The 22090-nt window shown below is 38.1% G+C and overlaps 1 protein-coding gene across 1 annotated transcript; it reads left to right on the forward strand.

Moving 5' to 3' along the window:
• The first annotated feature begins 275 nt into the window (after positions 1-275).
• Positions 276-21581, forward strand: TMEM207 (transmembrane protein 207). Its single transcript, XM_010385845.2, has 5 exons — positions 276-416; positions 2304-2341; positions 8807-8851; positions 10213-10355; positions 20504-21581. The coding sequence occupies exons 1-5, from the start codon at positions 342-344 to the stop codon at positions 20638-20640; spliced, it is 438 nt and encodes a 145-aa protein (XP_010384147.1). The 5' UTR covers positions 276-341; the 3' UTR covers positions 20641-21581.
• Positions 21582-22090: the final 509 nt, after the last annotated feature.

The following is a 22090-nucleotide window of genomic DNA, read 5'->3' on the forward strand; positions in this document are numbered from 1 at the left end:
AGAAACTCAGAAGTTCCCTGGAATAAAACATGCACTTGGATGTGGAAAGTTATTAAGTAGCCAGCTAGCTCTGTAGGTCAGCATTTATAACCCCTGCTTTTAAAGGCCTTGACAAACAGTGCTAAAGTTCTGACCTTAGACTGAAATTCCTTGGGCTCTTAGTACCTGTAAACATGTCCCCAACATTCCTTCCCCTAGCACGCACTTTACCAGTCACAAGGAGCCATTATTAATGCATGTCCTGGTAGGAAGCGTAACTTACAGGGAAGCTAGTAAGGTCTGAAAAGAAGGAAATAAACACAGGCACCAAACCACGATCCTAAGCTGATTGTCCTTTAAATATGTCAAGATCCAGACTTTTCAGTGTCACTTCAGTGATCTCAACAATAGGGATCTTGTGTTTGCCACTATTCCAGGTAACTCACTCTCTTTCTGGGTTAAGGTTTCCAGAGGTACTCTGAGGACTTGATTTGCTATAGGTTTATATGTGAGCAACTTAACTGTTCTACATTGGAAAGATTTCTTTCAAGCGTTACTAGCATCTTATGATTTCTTGTATTCATTGGTCAGAGGGACAAAACAAAATGTCCATGGCATTAGTCTTATTTCTCCTTTAATTAGTTCTATTGCTACTGAAATAATGTGATTGCAAATTTAACCTTTGTTTAACTTTGCTATGCTGTATATATTTTTTTAATTCAAAATGCTATTGACACAGAACAAAATGCTATGGCTGGATTAATTTAAGACATGTTTACTATTGCCTGCAACCATACTGGATGCTTGACAGTTTTTCAATGCTGACTGATGTAGACAGAACCATTTTAGGATTTATTTCAGTTCCTCTGCTCCAGCATCCCTTTCTGACTAATACGTGCATCTCTATATCTGTGCTACTTCAATGTAAGGTATCTGAAATATTTAGATCTAAAGTAAATTATGGCTTTTCTTACCTCTTCATAATAACTGGAAGTTTGAAAGGTAATGTGTTGGCAGTGAGGTGCTAATAATTTAATACTATGTACTATTGCTAGGTTACAACACACACGAAAGACATGGAAGTGACCAGAAAGTGAAATGCTGGCTTCATTTATCTGTTAAGCTGGATCCCAGATGATTTCATCTACTCATAAATAAACTTTCTTTATGGACAAAATGTGAATGTTCACTTTCCTTTCACTTAGTATGCAAATCTATTTGCAGCATTCTAGCAAAAAAGAATGCAACTCATTTTCTGTGCTTATAAATTGTTCATTACCATGCTCTCTGATGGCCAATTCATGGCTCCATCTGCAACTCCACAAATCTCTTTGCCCAGATAAACTTGGCGGAGTAAATACAAGGTGCTGAAGAAGATGTACTTGGGATTAAGGGGGGGAAAGACACATCTCACATAGAAATCCCAAGTCTATCACTTTAAATTTTGTAACTTCTTTTACTTTTATTTGCATGTTATAGTCCAGGAAAATAAATACTTCAACTGACCTCATCAACTAAGTGTTTAGAGCTACATATAAATGCCATTTAAAGACTTTCTCATTGTGCAAGGAAGGAGTCCTGGTTCAAAGGGTCAAGCAAGCAAACAGATAATAAAACCTTTAGAAAGAGGTGCCTTTTTCCTTGTGATTTGGTGTATGAGATGTTGTAACCTATGACACTCAGTGCAGAGAACTAAGAGCATTATTTTAGAATGCTTATAGTATTGGTCATTTCAAACAAAGCAAGCAAGATGATTACGTTTTTCCTCTTCTCTGATAAAGAGAAGACTGTAAATCTCAACTGGAATGTCATGTGATCTTAAATGGACCTTACCCTTAGAGCAGGTTAAAGTCACCCTTTCATGAATATATATTTAATACCCATTAATGCTGATAGGATTGACTTCTGTTTCCATGTATGTACCTGGAATTTTTTTTGCGTGAAAATAATACTCACTAATAATGAACCGCTGTCCTCTAGCTAAAACATGAAAACAAAAAATGCAAGGTGCACAAAAGCTCTTTAGAGCAAGCAAAATCTGCGTATAGAAAAAACAAAAATTGTCGTAAAATCCATTTATATTGGTATGTAGAAATGGAATCTGGTTCAAAATATGTATCTTCTGCCACTGCTGAGCTTAAGAATCCACCCAGAGATTTTTTTCAATTAAAATTCTGTGTACCAACAATAAAGTCTGCTACAGAGCTTTTAATTAAAAAAGCAAACGAAATGATATAAACCCACATTGTCTCTAGGCGCTGCTTGTATTAAAGGATTAGATTGATGAGATGTTTGGATTTTATTGTTCTAAACATGTGTTTCAGTTGGTGCTCTCGGACCTACCATGTGAAGAAGATGAAATGTAAGTAAACACCAAAAAACTCCATGTTTTTATTTAGCATTAAAAAAATTCAAAGTATAAAAAAGGCTCAAGTCATTAGAAAAAGCCCAGCTGAGTTACAAATGATCATTATAATCAGAAGAAAAGTAAATAGTTTGTAAATGCAGATTGCTCAATTTTTTTTTAAACAAGAAAGGTAATTTTCATTACGATCAGCTTTGTTAAATAGATAAGAGGTCTAGCTGATTTCTAGATAATTTTGCACACTGAATTTCTCTTCCACAAGGTTTCAAGGGTATTTTAAGTTCATAAAAGAATCACGATGTTATCTATGGCTGCCTCCACACTCAAAAATCACAGTGACCAAGGGAGGCAGTTTTCTGTATAACTCAGTTTAAAATATAAGCAAACTAATCAAAATTCTAACCTGTACTGTGTGTATATTTCAAAATGCTCGTGATATGAATTATGTGAACAATTGACTCAGTTTTTTCACTTTTTGTGCTATAGACTTAATGGTTCTCAGAATTCTATTCAGGAGATGAAGAGAAAGTGCCATTCATAATGGTACCGATAATTAATATCTGTAATTCATTGTGATTTAGTGTCAGCAAAGCACTTCCACCCAGCACTGTCTTCTCCTGGTTGCAGCCCTTACTGTTAGTCAGCTGTTTTCATTGCCTGCTACCCTCAAAGCCATGCTCTGTGTATAGCAGGAGGCTTATGCTTGTATTGCACAGCAGGGATTGGGACCATTCACCTGTTTCTGGTAGATCATCTTATGGTTAATAATCTGCTTATTAAATTTGTGCTGCTCTTTCAGCTTTTGCATGGCTCTCGATTGCTATTTCTTTACGTTAATTTTGGAACTGCTTTTTCCCTCTGTCTTATGCTGTTTGTGATGTAACAGAGGATTTGATTGTTTGCATGCTTATCTGACTCCGGATTTCCTGGCTGCCCTTATCTTATCTCCTCATCGTCTGCCTTTGACCCACACTAACAAAATACAGAAGTTCAGAATTGGAAAGGATCTTAAATGTTGAATCTAACTCTAATCAACGTGACAGAAAAAATATGGTATTAAGAAAGTTTTTATGCTGACTTTAGAGCTACTGAGGCTACTGCTCTCCCTTTTAGGTGAAGGAATTGAAACCTAAGAGAAATAGTAAATTAGTAGTAGGGCTTCAACTGGTACTTAGGTATCACATTCTTTGGCTACATCATTTTGCATCTAAGTGTCTGTAATGTTTGTCATTATTTAGTACAATTGCTTTTGAGTAAAAACAAAACAAAACCCTCAAATGAAATGTAAATTGGCAGAAAATAAAAACAAAAAAGAGAGTGGCTGGGAATGTAAGGTGGTTGTATAAGGTAAGAAAATGTATTGAAGATGGGCACAATATCTCAAATCTTTTGTTATCACAAGACAGTGTCAGCGGAATGAATCTATAAGGAAAGTCACGCTGTTTTCTGCGGGAGTAAAAAGTCCTCCCCAACAAAATCCTCTTTCTCTAACTATATTTATACAAGAGACTTCAGTTTAGAATCACTTCTTTGATCTGGGACATTATCTCCTGTTAACATACACTACCCAGCCAAGAGACCATATTCATCCATTTACCAGCACTGCTATTAGACAGTAACACACAAACATGGCAGATAACAGTGAAAAGGACCATAAAGATGGCCTACTCCAAATGTCTTTCAGAAATAAGAAACACAAAAGGACAGTAACTTGTCCAAAGTTCACATGCAAAATGGACACTGGAAAGGGAGACTTGGATTGGAATGCAAGGGAGTATCAAAGTAAAAACATGAAACATGGGTTGCCTAGGTAGAGGTCATGGTGGAGGAGGCGCTGATTAGCTAGAAATAAAAACATTGTATTAGTCAACTTCCATGTTCCAAGAATTGTGCAAAACAATTTGCATATATTTTCCATTAAAAAAAAAAAAACTGGTCGATCGACCGGGTGCAGTGGCTAACCCTGTAATCCTAGCACTTTGGGAGGCCAAGGTGGGTGGATCACCTGAGGTGGGGAGTTCGAGACCAGCCTGGCCAACATGGTGAAACTCTACTGAACATGGTATTCTCTACTGAAAATACAAAAATTAGCCAGGTATGGTGTCACACACCTGTAATCCCAGCTGATCAAGAGGCTGAGGCAGGAGTATCACTTGAACCTGGGAGGTGGAGCTTGTAGTGAGCGGAGATCGCAACACTGCACTCCAGCCTGGGTAACAGAGCGAGACTCCGTCTCAAATAACAACAACAACAACAACAAAACTGGTCTATTTTATTATTACCTATTTAAATTTGTTTTCAAACACCAGGGTATGTTTTTCTGATCCAATCCAATTATTTTACTTTTATAACTCTATTTTTAACATGAACAAAGCATTGCTGTGCTGTCTTTGTATAAAATTTAAATGCTAACAGTAATTTATTTTATGAAATAAAACATGACAGAGCCCCTCTTATACTTCTGACTTAGTCCTCTTCTGATAAATAGCCAAGGACACTGATGTGCATGAATCTACAAAAATAGATTGATTTATGAAACATAAATATGACTATACATATACAAGATTCTGTAAATTAATTGCATTGATAGATTTTCTAATGACATACCACATCTTGCTTGGCTTCGATAAAGAGAAATAGTTTACTTAGGAGTAGGAAAGCAAGTTAAAAGGCAGAGCTTGGACTTGGACCTGGGACTGACTCCTGAGGCCAGAATTTCAACCACAAAGTTATATTGTATATCCAACATTTAATCAATTACACATCTGATGAAATACCTGAGAGATACATAGTCCATTCATTCTTTGAGATACTGTACAATTTACTACCAGTTTCTGGGTGATATGATTGTGACTCATCTGTCCCTCAAATTACTGTAGCTGAATTGCACTTTGGCCTACGTTGAGAAATGATTTTTAAAAATAACAAAAAAAAAATCATGAAATTTGTTGTTGAATTTATTCTGAAAATACTATGGAAAACATTGTTCTTATGTTAACAGTGCTGTCTTTGTGAGGCCTCATAGCTTGAATTTTTCTCTCGGTTCTAGGCCAGGAATAGTTGTACATCTGGTGAGTAATGCTGTTCATTTTGTTAATTTTAGAGGACACTATATAACCAATATTCTCTCTCATTATGTCAGCTGCTAGGAAGCTTAAGTCAGATCTACAGTTCAATTCAAATTTTATATATGGTATTTACTATATTCGGTCTACAAACTGATCTCACTATTGGCCTATTCTCTTTGTCTGATCCTCACCAGGCTCTCATTTCCTTTTTTTTTTTTTTAAATTTTCAGTATTTCCTTAAAGCATTTGGAACATGGGATGTTGGATTCACTCAGGCAATACTCCATACAGTAATATGAGGTTAGAACTGGCTATTACTGTTCCCAGTGACACCACTACATGGTGCTAAGAGACATGGAGTCTGCAGCCAGAACATTTGAGTTTAAAACCTAGTTCTACCACTTCCAGCTATGCTAACTTGGGCAAGTTACTTAATGTCTCTGTGACTGAGTTTTCTCAGTTGCAAAAGGAGAATTACAATAGTATGACCCAAACGTATAGTGATGGAAGTTTGAGAGTTCGTTATTTCACTTATAGTTACACATCTGATTTTAGAAGAGTGTCTGCCCTAGAAAATGCTGAATGATGTAACAGAGAAACCAATGGAGCAACTCTGCATATTTCTTCCTGAATTTATCAAATTCATAAATGTATAGTTAATCTAAGGTCCACAGATTCTCAGCACCAAGAAGAAGAATAAAGATCAACTCATCTAAACATACGTGTAGCACAGAAATCATCTCCATGACATCAAAGTAACAAAAGGAAATCATTCTGATAAGGACAGAAATTATCTCCTTCAACAACTAATTCTAGATAATTCTTATTCCAAATGTCTTTCTCACACATTATAGTCAGCTCTCACTGCCCCCTGATGATTATATTTCTTTTTAGCATAATCATACCAATTTGACCAATCTCTGAGGAATAATTTCATTTTCAAAAATATGTCTCCCATACTGACTATCTTGGAAGTAATATTTGAGTAATTAGAATACTCTTACCTTTTTAGGAACTCAAAAAGTATCTGTTTAAAACTTGAATTTAAGAGAGAAATGGAAATAATGTTTAGGGAGGGGAGCATATGAAGCCAGAAGACACATGTGTAGTTCTCTGACTAGGTAGTGACCTCCCCACTTCCTTTCTCCACCTTAAGTCTTAGTGGTACACTGTGCAAAATCCTAAAGGTGAATAAACGATCTCAAAGGTGCCTGCAATTTGGAACTTACATGATTACTGCATTTCTCCAGCTAACTGCTTCCTAGTCGTGTTACTGCTTATCAGAAGCTCCACCAGAGGGTGCACCAGCTCAGAAAGAAAAAGTAAAACAAGTCGGTTTGGAAAATCGTTAGCCCAGAAAGAAAAAAAAAGAGGGCCTTAAAAATTAGATTTAAGAAACAAAATGAGGTGGTTAATATTTAGAATTGAGTTCAACTATAAGTAAAGGGGCTATTTTAAAATAGAAAAAAAGAAAAGGAAGAGGAGGGAGATGGAATAATCCATACTCCTGGTCATGAGCTTAGATGTCACAATTCAAAACAAAACAAACAAAACAAAACAAAAAAAAACTCTTCTGCTTTATTCACTGAATCAGGACACCAAGAGAATTTCCCCACTTCCGCCTCTTAAAAAATCTGTATTTTTAATGTTTTAATTTTTTAATGTAATATTTTAAAGTTCTTTTTACTACAAAGTGATTCATGTACATTACAATAATTCAAACAATAGTAAAAGGATAGAGTTCTTCATAATGCCATCTTCAAGAGAAGTGGGCACTTTGGTAGTTTGGTTTATATTTATGTCTGGTAGTAATTTTGGTGAAATCATTGTACTTGTGAAAAATAATATATACAAAGTAAGACTGAAGTCTCTATACTACTTAGCAAGACTTATTTATAAGCATGTCTACATTATTTTTGATGATTTAATAATATTCCTTTGTAAGTATACCCCATTAATTATTTTTCACATCTTTTATTGATGGTCATTTGTCTTAGAATGCTTTTTAAAGTCTTACTTCAGTTGCCATTTTTTTTTCCAGCCATACCTGTGGATTTTTTTTTTTTTTTTTTTTTTTTTTTTTTTGAGATGGAGTCTCGCTCTGTCGCCCAGGCTGGAATGTGGTGGTGCTAGCTTGGCTCACTGCAAGCTCCGCCTCCCAGGTTCACACCGTTCTCCTGCCTCAGTCTCCTGAGTAGCTGAGACTACAGGCGTACCTGTGAATTTTGCTAAACACTCTGTGTGCTCAGAACAAAGAGCAAACAAACAAAAAACAGATAGAAAAAAAAAAGCAGCAGAGATTTATACGTGGAGGGGGACGAAATCATCTGTAGGCTGGGTGATTGGTTTTTGTCTTAAACGTTTGTGATAAAATCTTTAAATGGACACTTCACATATGTTAAAAGTCATTTCTGTCTGATGTGATGATGGGATGACACCCTGCCTCCTCAGGGAAGAGGACGCAATAAATTAACTGACATTTATGAATGTCTTCAAACTGAAATGAACTGAGTTATTTTAACAACGGCTGAAGAAGATATGATTAAGTATAGTGTCTCCTCAGAAGCGTATCTGACGGTGAATAACAGATTTCCACTGCTGAAGCACAGAATACCTTAAAAGTAGTTCGTACATTGATGTATGAGAAAAGTCCATCAGCACATTTACATTTAGTGTGCCATGTTAGGCATAGTGAGGGACTCTACACTTGCCGAGTTATACCTTCCAAAAATGACTCTGTGAACTTTGTCTGTCTGTGAGCTTTTAAAACTTGTCTCAAGAACGATTGAGTTGTGGCTAGACACACACAGGAGGGTCAGCTTCCTGACTGAAGGAATCGACTTCTAACTCCTTGGTAAATGGTAGGTATGGCCACATTCATTCATTTTCCTCCTAGCCTAATTTCTTTCCTCACCGATTGTATAACAAGAGTGCAAAGAGTTGTCCAATGCCTCCTATTCTCTACCGAGATGTTCTTCCCTGGAGAATTTGAGTTTTACGTTACTGTGGGTTTCTAGATGAACAGTATATAGCTATAATGGCCTATCCTGCCTAACACGCAACACCTGTGATTTGTTGTCCCTGAAGAGTTAGTCACTGCCTTCTCAATGAATAACAGTATTTGTAACTCTAGAATCAAACCCATTATAATACAATTATCTGTTTATATATCAGTCTGATAATTTCACATTTACTTGTATTCTCAGTGCCTTGAATTGAGTGGACATAAACATTTGCATAATTGTGCTGGGTGTGGGGAGGTGTGGGCTGGTATGGGAATAGGTAGGTGATTGCTCTGGAGAAACAAGTGTGATCAATACAAATTTTATTGGGTAAAAGAAATAGGCTTTGGCTCTCCAGAGTTCCAAGACTAACCCTCTTCCTTTATCTCTAGGTGTGTAAATTATAATGATCAACACCCTAAAGGCTGGTATATCTGGTAAGGATATCTTCCATTTGTTTTACATGACAGTTGGTGGTATATACACACTCTTTCTCCTAAATAATTCGAGATGGTACATGGTATCATACAGCTTAAGGAAAGATTAGGGGTCATGCAAATGAATATAGAGATATCACTTTCAGATTGTTGGCCAATGTTTCCTTAAACACTTCTTGTGACAAAGGGACTCACTATTTTTAAAAATAAGTTTATTCTAGACTTGAAAATCTTTAACAGCAAAATAATTGTTATTTTTGAAAATACAGTAGAAAAAAACATTGTTATTGAAATCTCCCTAAATGACCCTCCACTGATTTTAGTTCTGGCCTTAAAAGCCATTCCAAATGACCATTATCTCTTCTATGAGATAATCCTACAGATTTTTTGTTTTGTTTTGTTTTTTTTTTTTTTGAGACAGAGTTTTGCTGTGTCACTAGGTTGTAGTGCAGTGGCACGATCTTGGCTCACTGCAACCTCTGCCTCCTGGGTTCAAGCAATTCTTCTGCCTCAGCCTCCCAAGTAGCTGGGACTACAAGCGTGCACCACCACATCCAGCTAATTTTTTTGTATTTTAGTACAGACAGGGTTTCACCATGTTGGCCAGGATGGTCTCGATCTCCTGACCTCATGATCTGCCCGCCTCGGACTCCCAAAGTGTTGGGATTACAGGCATGAGCCACTGCACCTGGCCCCTTCAGAAATTTTAACCTCTTAAATCTTGACATTTGTATATTCTAAACTTAACATTGTCAGTTCACTCAATTAGCTGGTTATCTCCTTAAAGGCAAAGACCCTCTCTGCCTACTTTTGAATTCCTAACCCCAATATCTAAAGTGTGTGCAGTTGCTTAAATAGTAACTGGATGGATGAATGGATGGATGGATGGATGGATGGATGAATAGATGGATGGATACATGGATGGATGGATGGGTGGATAGATGATGGATGGATGAAGGGATGAATGAATGAATGGACGGATGCATGGATGGATGAATGGATGGATGGATGAAGGGATGAATGAATGAATGAACGGATACATGGATGGATGGATGGATGGATGTCTGAAAGGAAGAATGGATGAATGAATTAAGACACTGCCTTTTAGAATAAGCCTCCGATTTCTAAGGAGAAAATGATTATTACCACCTGGAAAGATTCACCCTCTCTGAGGCCAAAGAATATTTCCAGTTCAGTGGAAATGTATGGGTGGTGGTAGGAAATTGTTTAAGGAACTCGGTGTCCCACATTGCTTGTGGCCAGTCTAGCTGAGTCCTCACCCCACTTCTAGGTAGTAATGGAACCTCTTAACTTCCCCGCATGCTCTACCTCATTCTTTTCTCGGTTACTTTTGGAGTCAGGATCCTGCTGCTGGTTTTGGTGGCAGCTCTTCTCTGTGGAGCAGTGGTTCTCTGCCTCCAGTGCTGGCTGAGGAGACCCCGAACTGATTCTCACAGGCGCACCATGGCCGTTTTTGCTGTTGGAGACTTGGACTCCATTTATGGTGAGTTGTCTATACACTTCTGGACTCTTTTTTGATCCTTTGCGGTTTTGTGGTGAATTGAAAAACTGTTCTCCCAAAAGCAGATGTGTGAACTTAGAAAAAGATGTGGCTTATTGGAGACACCAATGACTGCATTGAGGAGACTTTAAAGGAGAAAATGTCATAAGAAAGGCAATCCCAGAAGAAAGAAAATGTGTCTGGGGAACTGACCCACAGTTAAGTATAAGGAAAGCAACTAAATAGTTTGTTGTTCAGCAAGCAGAAGAGAAGAAGTATGCAGGGCTGGGCAGTCCAGGTGAATGGTAGAGTTTAGGGTACCGAAAAGCATCTCTGCGCTTTTATTATCAACCTATCTTAACTTGTATTTATAATCTCATTTACTGAGTTTTCTACGCTTTACTGAACTCATCTGAAGTAACATTGAACAACACTTTCCAGACTGTCTGCGGTCAAGGCAGAATCTGAAATTCCGTGAAGTGGTCAGGGGAATGTCAATTTTCATCCCCTTTCATCTCAGCATCCTGATCCTGTCAGCTTCTGAGCCCCTCCCAAAACCATGCCCTTCCCTTCAGTTTCCAGTTTGCATAAGGAAGTAAAGACTGCAGGAAATTAAGGGCTTAGAGTTATTTGTAGCTGCCAGCCTTAGCTGTGAGCAGAAAAAAAAACAACTTACTGATTTCTGTGAGGCCGTAATTGATAGCTATTTCCTCATCTTAAGTATTGTCTCAACCAGGACTGTTGTGAGACTTTATTCTAAGGTGCTGCATTACACACCACAGTTACCTCAAGAGCGCTTAACAGAGATAATAGCCAAAGCCTGTCTTTCAGAAACTTGGGCCACCATGAAATTTGCAACAGATGGAGAAGGGTGTTCCCTGAGGAAAACTAACAGCAAGATGAAAAGTGGGGTAAAAATAAACAAAAATGTGTTAACATCAAACTTAGTTTTCTAGGATAATGATTATATTCACCTCTGGCTTTTTTTTTCCTTCAAAAGTTATTATTTAACAGAGGCAACACATTATCAGTTTGGGAAGTGGTTATTTTAGGAAGGATAATTAAAGTCTCCAAAACAATAGTTCTTCCTCCTACAATCAAAAGCACCTTCCACGGGGCATAGAGGGAAATAGGGTTACTGATCTTTTAACAAAATATGTTAGTCAAAGGAGTCAACATGGTAACATTGAACTATTTTTCTTTATTTACCTAGAGGTATTTAATAAGTCAATGCAATCATGCTTCTTTTATCTGAGCTTAAGTTTCTAAAAAGAAAAATGCAGCCTAGTATTTTCAGCTCTTCTCTCACTTTGAGAAAGACCTTTTCCTCAACTATCTTGAATCTTAAAAGAATTTTTTTTAATTTTAAGTGTATTATTAAGCTAGACAGTTATACTGTTAAAATTTTTAAAGCAGTTTATGTGCCATGGTTATATACCTCTTTATCTAATGTTTTTCTATTCCTTGCATGGCAGTTTCCGGATATGCTCTTGAACTTGGCTGAACAGTCATGAGTGTGAGAGAAGGTGTCGAGGCTGATGTACTGCTTTAGCACACTGCATGTGCTAGCACTGAGTGATGGACGATAGACTCACATTCTCTATATTACTCTGAAATCATTCAGAACAGGCACAAAAAAAAAAAAAACCCTTGGGGGTAAATTGCTTTTTTAAAAAAATATGGTCACAATTTTTTTTACGTCTGTCAAATGCTAAGCAGTAATTTGAGGATTTTCAGATATTATCTCTAACTCCTAAATATCAACTTGGAAAAGTGACTATTATTTTTCTTAGAGGATGTTATTTACTTCTCTCACTCTCAAGGGGAAGCATGCATGCATAGATGTTTACTGCAAGTCAACGAATTGAGCTTAAACTGTCCAGAAGTTGGAATAGGGAACCTATGAAAACGTAGGCTGGTCACTGACAGCCCAGCCCATCCCTGGACACTAAGTACAGCCTCACTATTTGAACACCTACGCTTTTCCATAGAGCAGCTTTTCAATGGTAGGGCTTGTGCTCCAGGATCTTCATGCCCATCCTCACTCTGTTCTTTCCTCCCAATTCCACTGGCTTAACTTCTGGATATCATTTTGCTCAAGAAACATTTAAACTCTTCCATCCTGAGATGCACTGCAAATCTCTCTATTACTGATTCCCATTACTTACTCTGTCCTATTTATCTTTTCTTGTGCCTATGCTGAATTGATTGTTAGGTTGTTCCACCCACTGCCCATGTTCCATCGTGTCCCAAGGATGCTCAGGATGGCAGGACAGGCAGGGAACAGCCATTCATACAGTCTTTGATGTGGATATGGTGCCCAGAGCTGAGCTTTGTGGCATTCCTGTTTCTCTTCTCCAAAACAAAATACAAAAGAGTAATTTAGGAAGTGGTGATCTCCCATCTCTAGCGACTTCTTACCTAGTAATTTCTGGAAGTAAATTTCAGGCAGTCCATATTTTAAGACAGTTTGAAACCTGGACCCATGCTAAATTTATGTTCCTCACTGGATCTTCATGATACCTTCCCTTCTCCATATAAATGATTCTTCCTACCTAATATTTCTACAAAAAGAAGCTGCTTTCCAAAAGGGAAGTTAGAGAACCACTTGCTTTTGTGGCTACAAAGGAGGTGAGGGTCCAAACCGCAGCATCTACCTTCACAGCTCCCACAGAGTATGTGCTCACAGCTAAGAATTGAGTCCAGCTGCCTCAGGATTCATACACCCACACTGAGGTTATGGAACTGTGCTTCTGAATTTCCCTCACAGTCCCTGTTCAGAAGAGAAAGAGAAAAATGAGAAATCTCTGGAATGACACAGGCAACATGGTAGAATATAAAATAAGGTTTCTGAACTCCCTGCCATTTCTTGATGACAAAGGAGAAAATGGGATGTTCCCCACTGAATACAGAATGTGGGAAATGGGTCATTTGAAACATTTTAATGGAGAGACTAGATTTGATATATTAATGTTGGGTTCCTCCCAGAACTTAATTTTTAAAATTTTTATCCAAACTTATTTTACTTAATTATCACCGATTATTGAATACATTAATTGAAATAGCTCGGCTCTTCTGACCTCTGGAGCAAACGGTTTGACCCTCAGGATCTCCTGGAACCTGCCCTCAACTAAGCAGAACTCAGAGGTAACTTTTGACTGAGAAACTGAGGTGGTCAAATTGTGCTAATGTTAAAATACATAAAATAGAACATTTCTTTCAATCAGAAGTACTGACACTATTACATGGCACAGGTTGCCAGTTATTCTGATTAGAAATACTAAACAGAAAAAGAAAACACTTGGCTTGGATCCTTATAAGAGGTATTTAAGGAAGGTGTTGCCAACACAGCCCTCCCAATGTCTGGTGAGATTTCCTGTCTGGGAGAGGTCTGTGGGATCTCACCCAAACACCACAGACCCCAGTAGCATTTCCTGGACTAATGTTCCTGTCTTTTCACAGTGCTCTGCTGATTCGGTCTTTAGATAACTGGTCTTCTTTCCTCTTCATAGGATCTATACCCCTGAAGTGTGGGTCCTTAGACTCAGGGGCTTCTCAAAAGTCTTTGGATTCAGTAGAAAAGATCTTGGCACTTACTTTGCTCAATGAACACTCTCCGTGTCCACAATATGTCAGGAAGCTCTTTACCCTTTAGAAAGGAAAAAATATTCCCTCTGATGCCCCCTGTTGTGGGCTGAGGTGTGTCCCACCCAATTTCATATGCTCAAATTCTAACCCCAGTTTCTCAGAATATGACTACATTTGAAGATAGGGCCTTTAAAAAGACAAAGACAATGAAATTAAAATGAGGTAATTGGGATGAACCTTAATTCAATATGGCCAGCATTCTTATAAGAAGATATTAGCACACAGACAGACAGGCACAAAGTAAAGACCATGTAGAGACACAAGGAGAAGGGTGGCCATCTGCAATCCAAGGAGACAGGCCTCAGAAGAAACCTACCCTGCTGACACCTTGGTCATGGATGTCTAGACTCCAAAATTGTGAGAAAATAAACCTCTGTTATTTAAGTGATCCAGTCTGTGGAACTTTGTTATGACAGCCCTAGTACACTAATACAACTCCTCTCTTGGGGAGTGAGGAGGAAGAAGAGGGGCTGTCAGAGAAAGAAGAAGAGGAGAAGATCAGAAGAAAGTCAACAAGGCAGAGAAGAAGAAGATGCAGAGCAAGAGAAAGAGGAAGAGGAAGAAGAGAATAAACAGTTTAAAATAAGAGATATTTTAAGGACTAAAATTCAAACCTATTTATTTTATACAGACTCTAAATTCTTCTTTTTTTCTTCAGCCCCACTTCTTCTTCCTGGTCACAGCTCCAGAATCTCCTCCTCTTTCTTCTCCCCTTGTTATGCTCCCCTGAACTTAACTCATCTTCTGTATCTGGTTCTCCTTCACCATCTCTGCTATAAGCCAGAGAGCATCCACTCAATGCCCTCATGTCTTCTCAAATGGCATCATCCATGCCGTAGCTTCTGAGACCTTCTTAGTTCCTTCTCTGAACCATCAAAGATGAATAATTCTAGTATTACGTGGGTGTGTTGTTCAGCATCCATGTTTAGGTAATTTTTTTCATTCATTTCAATGTTTTCTTATCTTAGTGTATCAGTCCATTTTCATGCTGCTGATAAAGACACACCAGAGACTAAGCAATTTACAAAAGAAATAGGTTTAATTGGACTTACAGTTTCATGTGGCTGGGGAATCCTCACAATCATGGTAGAAAGCAAGGAGGAGCAAGTCACATCTTACATGGATGGCAGCAGACAAAGAGAGAGTAAGGAAAATGCAAAAGCGGAAACCCCTGATAAAACCATCAGATCTCATGAGACCTATTCACTACCACAAGAACAGTATGGGGGAAGCCACCCTGCCATTCAATTGTCTTCCACCAAATCCCTCACACAACACATGGGAATTATGGGAGTACAAATCAAGATGAGATTTGGGTGGGGACACAGCCAAACCATATCACTCACTATCTTACCTAATTTAATAATGCCTTCAGAATATCTCCTAAGTGATAATACAACTGAAAACACAGAAGACTTCCTGTATTAGTCCATTCTCACATTACTATAAATAAATACCTGAGACTGGGTAATTTATGAAAAAAAAAAGTTTCAAATTGGCTCATGGTTCTGCAGGCTGTACAGGAAGCATGATGCTGGCATCTGCTTGGCTTCTGGGGAGGCCCCAGGAAACTTAAATCATGGCAGAAGGCAAAGAGGGAGCAAGCACTTCACATGGCTGGGCCAGGAGGAAGAGAGAGGGAGTGGGGAGGTGTTACACACTTTTAAACAACCAGATCTCATGGGAACTCACTATCACGAGAACAGCACCAAGGGTATGGTGCTAAATCATTCATGAGAAACCATTCCCATGACCCAGTCAACTCCCACCAGGCCCCACCTACAACATTAGGGATTACAATTCAACACTGGATTTGGGCGGGGACACAGATCCAAATCATATCAATCTACAACCAGTTTCTCCCCCCCTCTCTAAAATGTGGAAATGGGAAGTGAAAACACACATTGAGCCACAGACAGTGATTTTTTTTAAAAGGAATGTATGCAAATTTTTAGTAAAGATTGGGGGAAAAAAAGAGAAAAATCATTAAAATTCTCACATGACCATCTGTATCCCAAATCTCTATTGTTTGTGATCATTGCTCAGCAGTTGATAAATCCAAGGACTATAGTTATGATAGGGTAAAACAGATATTAAAAATAGTTTTTAAAAAAAGATAAGGATTTTGGTTTTATTGATTAGGTTAATTGTTTTGTTTTGTTTCTTAAATTTGTATATTAAAAGTAGGCAGTGTCAAAGGAATTTTTGAATTTATTAAAAACGAAAGGTTATTTTTATTTTAATTACTAAAAACGAGGATGACAATAATGTTTTATTAAAAATAAAGTTGTGATGCTGAATAAAAACCCATGTTAATGAGGAAGCAAGACATTTAAAGATAATGGAAAATGTTTGGAGTTTTGGAGGTGAGAAAAGGACAAATAGAGCTTGAGGAAGAAAAACAATTGACTATGCATTAGAAAAGAGAGAATTGGAGAGCACAGGAGAGGGACCGCACAAGTGTTTATCCGTGTTTTTAATAAAACATAATCAATCACAGGACATTTAAATAAGGGTCCCTTTGCCTCTATGCCATGAGGTCTGTGGATTGGAGCTGGGTTCCCTCAGGCTTGACAAGGCTTTCCGATGAGTTTCCCTGCCTTCCTGAGCTGATTGCAAGATGAAGCCCAAGGGGACACCCGTTCTAGGGACACTTATCTTGGCTTAGCTTCTCATTGGGGCAGATTGCTTGATAATGCAACTATACAATCTCTCTGACCCCATTTCTTCTGCAGTTTCAGGGATAATCTTCCCTCTTTCTTTTTTTTTTTTTTCTTTTTTTTTTTTTGAGACGGAGTCTCGCTCTGTCACCCAGGCTGGAGTGCAGTGGCCAGATCTCAGCTCACTGCAAGCTCCGCCTCCCGGGTTTACGCCGTTCTCCTGCCTCAGCCTCCCGAGTAGCTGGGACTACAGGCGCCGCCACCTCGCCCAGCTAGTTTTTTGTATTTTTTTGTAGAGACAGGGTTTCACCGTGTTAGCCAGGATGGCCTCGATCTCCTGACCTCGTGATCCGCCCGTCTCGGCCTCCCAAAGTGCTGGGATTACAGGCTTGAGCCACCGCGCCCGGCCCCCTCTTTCTTATTTCTGGGAAAATAGAAATACCAGCATTCCAGCAGTGATTATATATGAGTGCTCTGAGCTGGGGAGAAAAAGAGGGCTCCAGAGAGGGGAACGAGAAGCAAGGTCTTACAGGCTCTGCTCTCTTCTCCCTCCAAGTCTCCCAGGATTCTTTTTATTTTATGATTTTTCAGAAATGGCATTTCTCTATGTTTCATGTTGTATGTGTAAATATTCTGTGACTTATTTTCAGTAATAAAAAAGGAAGTATTTCATTCACAGATTTTCATGGGAAGACATGATAATAGTAATGACTCATTCATTGAGCATTTCCCAGGAGCCATGCCCTGTGCTAACACTTGACATCCCGAATCTCATTCATTCTTCCTTACCACTCTATGAAAGTTCACTATCATTCTGACCACTCTACGAATGAGGGAACAAAGGCACTTAGAGATTAAGCAACATAGTAAGTAGATGGCAGAACTGTGACTCAAATCCAGTCCTTCTGGCCACTCCCGTAGAAGAGAAAGGAATGATGTAAAGGAAAGAGAAGAAATAGGTAGAAAGAACATGTGGAAAGAGGTGAAGTCTATTTGAGTGATTCTTAAAAACATAGGAAATCTCAACTCTGGCTATAGAAACTAAGCAGTAAGTGTATTGGTTTTACAAAATTAAACAATAAACTCTGATATCTTAGACAGCAGTTCTGTAAAAACTATAGGATTTTTGCTGGCATTTTTTATTCAGTTCTCTCAGTTTCTTAATTTGTCAAAAGATAAAAATGCCTGCTCTCCCCAGTATCCAGTCACTTGATATTATATGTAAACACGCTTTGAAAAAAAATTGAAAACTGATATAACCTATATTTGGTTTTCAAAACTTCCTGAGCACATGGGCTTAATTATGTTTACCCAATGCCTTGCGGTTTTAATAACAAGTTTAAGATCAACAGCAAACTTTGTAGTAAGAAGATAATGAAAGTTTTCTACGAAAGCAACTATGACAACTCTATCACTGGGAGCACAATATTGACAGTGGCAATCGTAGACATAAATTGGAGCTAGTACAAATAATAGATGTGTCAAGTAGTTTGGTTGACCATTTCTAGGCAGAAAGAGAGTTACCTTTGACTTTGTACGGAATACACGAGGTGCAGTTCACCAAGGAAATAGCCATCATTCATTGCAAGTATTCACAATGGAGGAAATTACTGGGACAACTGTATTTTACCAGTGTTAACTCTGACTGATCAAGTCCCACAGACTTATCTGACATCAACCCAAACTTACAAACTGCAAAGGGCTCTAACTCCATGATACTTTTCATTTAATAACGTCTATATTATAATTAATAGTGATAATGTCTAAATCATTATTTAACTATGAAAAGAGGATGGATTGAAAAATAATATCGTAGCCAGGCGCGGTGGCTCAAGCCTGTAATCCCAGCACTTTGGGAGGCCGAGACGGGCGGATCACGAGGTCAGGAGATCGAGACCATCCTGGCTAACCCGGTGAAACCCCGTCTCTACTAAAAAAAAAAAATACAAAAAACTAGCAGGGCGAGGTGGCGGGCGCCTGTAGTCCCAGCTACTCGGGAGGCTGAGGCAGGAGAACGGCGTGAACCTGGGAGGCGGAGCTTGCAGTGAGCTGAGATCCGGCCACTGTACTCCAGCCTGGGCGACAGAGTGAGACTCTGTCTCAAAAAAAAAAAAAAGAAAAGAAAAATAATATTGTAAATAAAAATAAAAGAAGATGCACGCATGTTCCTAGCATGAGTACAGTTCTTGACATATTGTAATAATAATAGTAAACCCTGATGCATAATTACTGTGCCAGGCCTTATTTTAAGTACTTTATGCTCATTTAGCCTTGCTTTATAGAGGTAGACACTAGTATTATACCTTTATTACCTAAGAGAAAACTGAGGTAAAAAAATATTATGTAATAACCCAAAAGTAGACTATTTAATCAAATAGATAACTCTAAGAAAAGTGCTAAACCAGAAGGTGAGACATATATTCTAAATACTGCCCCACCCTTTACATACTTGAATTATTAGTCTTTGCTCTGGTACCTGTGAGATAAGAAATAAGACAAACGCAACTGTATGAAAATCCATCATTCTAAATTAACATTATCCTCTTCAAAGTAATCATTTTGAGTAATCTCCATATGGATCCTAGTGAAGCAGCTAATGTCTAATATGCAACTACTCTTTGAATTCTTTTGATCATTGTGGCATGTTGTTTGGAATATTCCTAATGGCATCAAATCTTACTCCTTTAAGGAAGGTCAGCAAACTTTTTCCATTAACAGACAGATAGAAATTATTTTTGGCTTTGCAAAATATATGGTCTAGGTGGGGACTACTTATCTCTGCCATGGTAGTACAACAGGAGCCATAGACAATATGTAAATGTATGAATAAGATTGTGTTTCGTAAATTCAATATAAAAAAACAGGCGGAGGCCAGATTCAGTTCAAGGGACTAGTTTCTTTTTAAAGATGAATCTTTGATGGTTGCTATTGTTTTGGCAAAAGGCAGTCAAAATCATTTAAAGGTGGGTAAAGATCCAGGTGAATATATCCAGGTGAATACATATTCTTTATATATAAGCATTTATATATGTGTGTGTGCGTGTGTGTGTGTGTGTGTGTATATATAAACCATCTTTAAATATACAGCCATATATTAATACAAAGATGGTTATAAAATAGCATTTTTTGTGTGTGTTACCCAAACACCATCTTTCAAGGAAATACTAACAGGCAATTTCCAAAAGAGCCATTAGAGTAAGCATATTGTCTTTCTTTCAAAGTTACCAGTTAGTGAAAGAAAAGGCCAGTTTGTAAGAGTTCATGTCCTGTATTATGCCTAATCTACAAGTCACGAGCTTTGATTTCAAAGTATTTTTTTAAATTTTAGAATATATTCCTTTATTGTGTGTGTATACTTTAAATACATGCTTTTCATCACTGAGCTTAACATTTTTACTGTTTACTAAAGAGGAATAATTAATTCTTTGTCTTAGTTGAAGTTTGCAACCATAAATGTAAAATAATACAATTTCGAAAGTGGTATTTTAATTTTTCTAATGCAACTTACATTTCCCATGTTGGGAGCATTAGCTGAAATGCTATTAGTGTTGAGGAACCCCGTTTTGTGATGTACAAAAGAAGATATTCCTTCTAGTTTCAGCTGCTAAATTGTAAATGCTTCTTGATGGATTAGACAATGATGATTTCATCGGTTCAGGTAAGCGATTTTTTTTGCTATGGTGACTAAACCTTCCCTGCAAAGAGCAAGATAGTTGTAATTTTTTCTCATAGATACAAATAATTTTCTGTTGCTTCAGAAATGCCAACTTTTATTGGGCAGTTCCTGTACCTATGTTTTATGCTCACTAGAAAGATTACAAGTCTTCATCCTTCTCTTTCCAGGGACAGAAGCAGCTGTGAGTCCACCTGTTGGAATTCACCTTCAAACTCAAACCCCTGACCTATATCCTGTTCCTGCTCCATGTTCTGACACTTTAGGCTCCCCACCTCCATATGAAGAAATTCTAAAAACAAGCTGATTTTAGGCGTGGATTATCAATTTAAAGCATTAATGACATCTGTAATTCCAAAACATCAAATTTAGGAATAGTTATTTCAGTTATTGGAAATGTTCAGAGATCTATTCGTATAGTCTGAGGAAGGACAATTCAACAAAAGAATGGATGTTGGAAAAAATCTGGGTCATGGAAATGTTTAAATAGTACATTAGTGGGCTCTTGATGTGTCACTGCGGTGTCATAATTTTATGCTACACAACTAAATTAATGCTTTTCCACTCGTACCCAAATAGGCAACGATTAGGTGCTGAAAGTTGTTTCCATCACATTCAGGACTCCCCTGCAGTATACATCACACCATTTTCTGCTTTAAACTCTTTCCTAGTGTGGAGTCCATAAAAATTATTATAATTTAACAATAGCCCAAGCCAAGAATCCAACATGTCCGGAACCAGAACCAGAACCAGAAAGATAATATTTGAATGAAGGTGAGGGGAGAGAGTAGGAAAAAGAAACGTTTGGAGTTGAAGGGTAAAGGATAAATGAAGAGGAAAAGGAAAAGATTACAAGTCTCAGTCTAAGAGGTTTTATGCCTCAGCCTGAGGAGGAAGAAATTGTAGATAGAAGGTGAAGGAGATTGCTGAAGATTTGGAGCGCGTTTAATGCCAATAAGGGGAGAAAAGAAAAGTTCCCCTTTTACAGGAATGAATGTGGACTCCATAGTCCATAGTGTTTCCCTGGAGCCTCAGGGCTTGGCATTTATTGCAGCACCATGCTAAAAACCTTCGGCATCGATACCTGTTCTCATAAGGACTGCAGAAGTAGCAATGAGATATCTTCAAGTGGCATTTTGGCAGTGGCCATCATCAGGGGGACAGAAAAAACATCCATTGCAGATGCCATATGATCTTCAGCTGACAAATTTGTTGAACAAAACAATAAACATCAACAGATACCTAAAATTTAACTTGACCAAACTTATTTCCTAATCTTCTTTTTCCAAATCTGTTTTATCCAAACCTTCCCCATCTCAGTTAACTGCAACTGTTGCTCAGGCCAAAAAATACTTGGAGCCATAGAAGCTAGGGTAATCCTTTGTAATAAACTGTCTTAAGAGCAGTTTTAGGTCCAAAGGAATATTGAGCAGAAGGTAGAGAGATTTCTTATATACACCCGGCTTTGCCACTTACATAACCTCCCCCATTACCAACATCTCTTGTCAGAGTGATACACTTCTTACGACTGACGTGCCTACACTGACATCATTATCATCCAAAGCCCATAGTTTATATTATGACTTACTCTTGCGTGTTGTACATTCTCTAGGTCTGGCAAATTCAGAATGACACGTACCTACCATTACAGTGTCCCACAGAGTAATTTCACTGCCCCTGAAAGTCCTCTGTGCTCTGCCTATCTATCCTTTCTTCCCTCCCTTCTAAATCCAAACAACCACTGATCTTTTCATTTT

This window comes from Rhinopithecus roxellana, chromosome 1 (genome assembly GCF_007565055.1).
Source record: "Rhinopithecus roxellana isolate Shanxi Qingling chromosome 1, ASM756505v1, whole genome shotgun sequence".
Taxonomy (NCBI): domain Eukaryota; kingdom Metazoa; phylum Chordata; class Mammalia; order Primates; family Cercopithecidae; genus Rhinopithecus; species Rhinopithecus roxellana.

Excerpts from the sequence above, each read along its gene's own strand:
- TMEM207 (XM_010385845.2), top strand. The coding sequence starts at position 342 with ATGTCAAGATCCAGACTTTTCAGTGTCACTTCAGTGATCTCAACAATA. Across the intron at positions 2,342-8,806 it reads CCATGTGAAGAAGATGAAAT|GTGTGTAAATTATAATGATC; the intron begins GTAAGTAAACAC and ends CTTTATCTCTAG. Across the intron at positions 8,852-10,212 it reads CCTAAAGGCTGGTATATCTG|GATCCTGCTGCTGGTTTTGG; the intron begins GTAAGGATATCT and ends TTTTGGAGTCAG.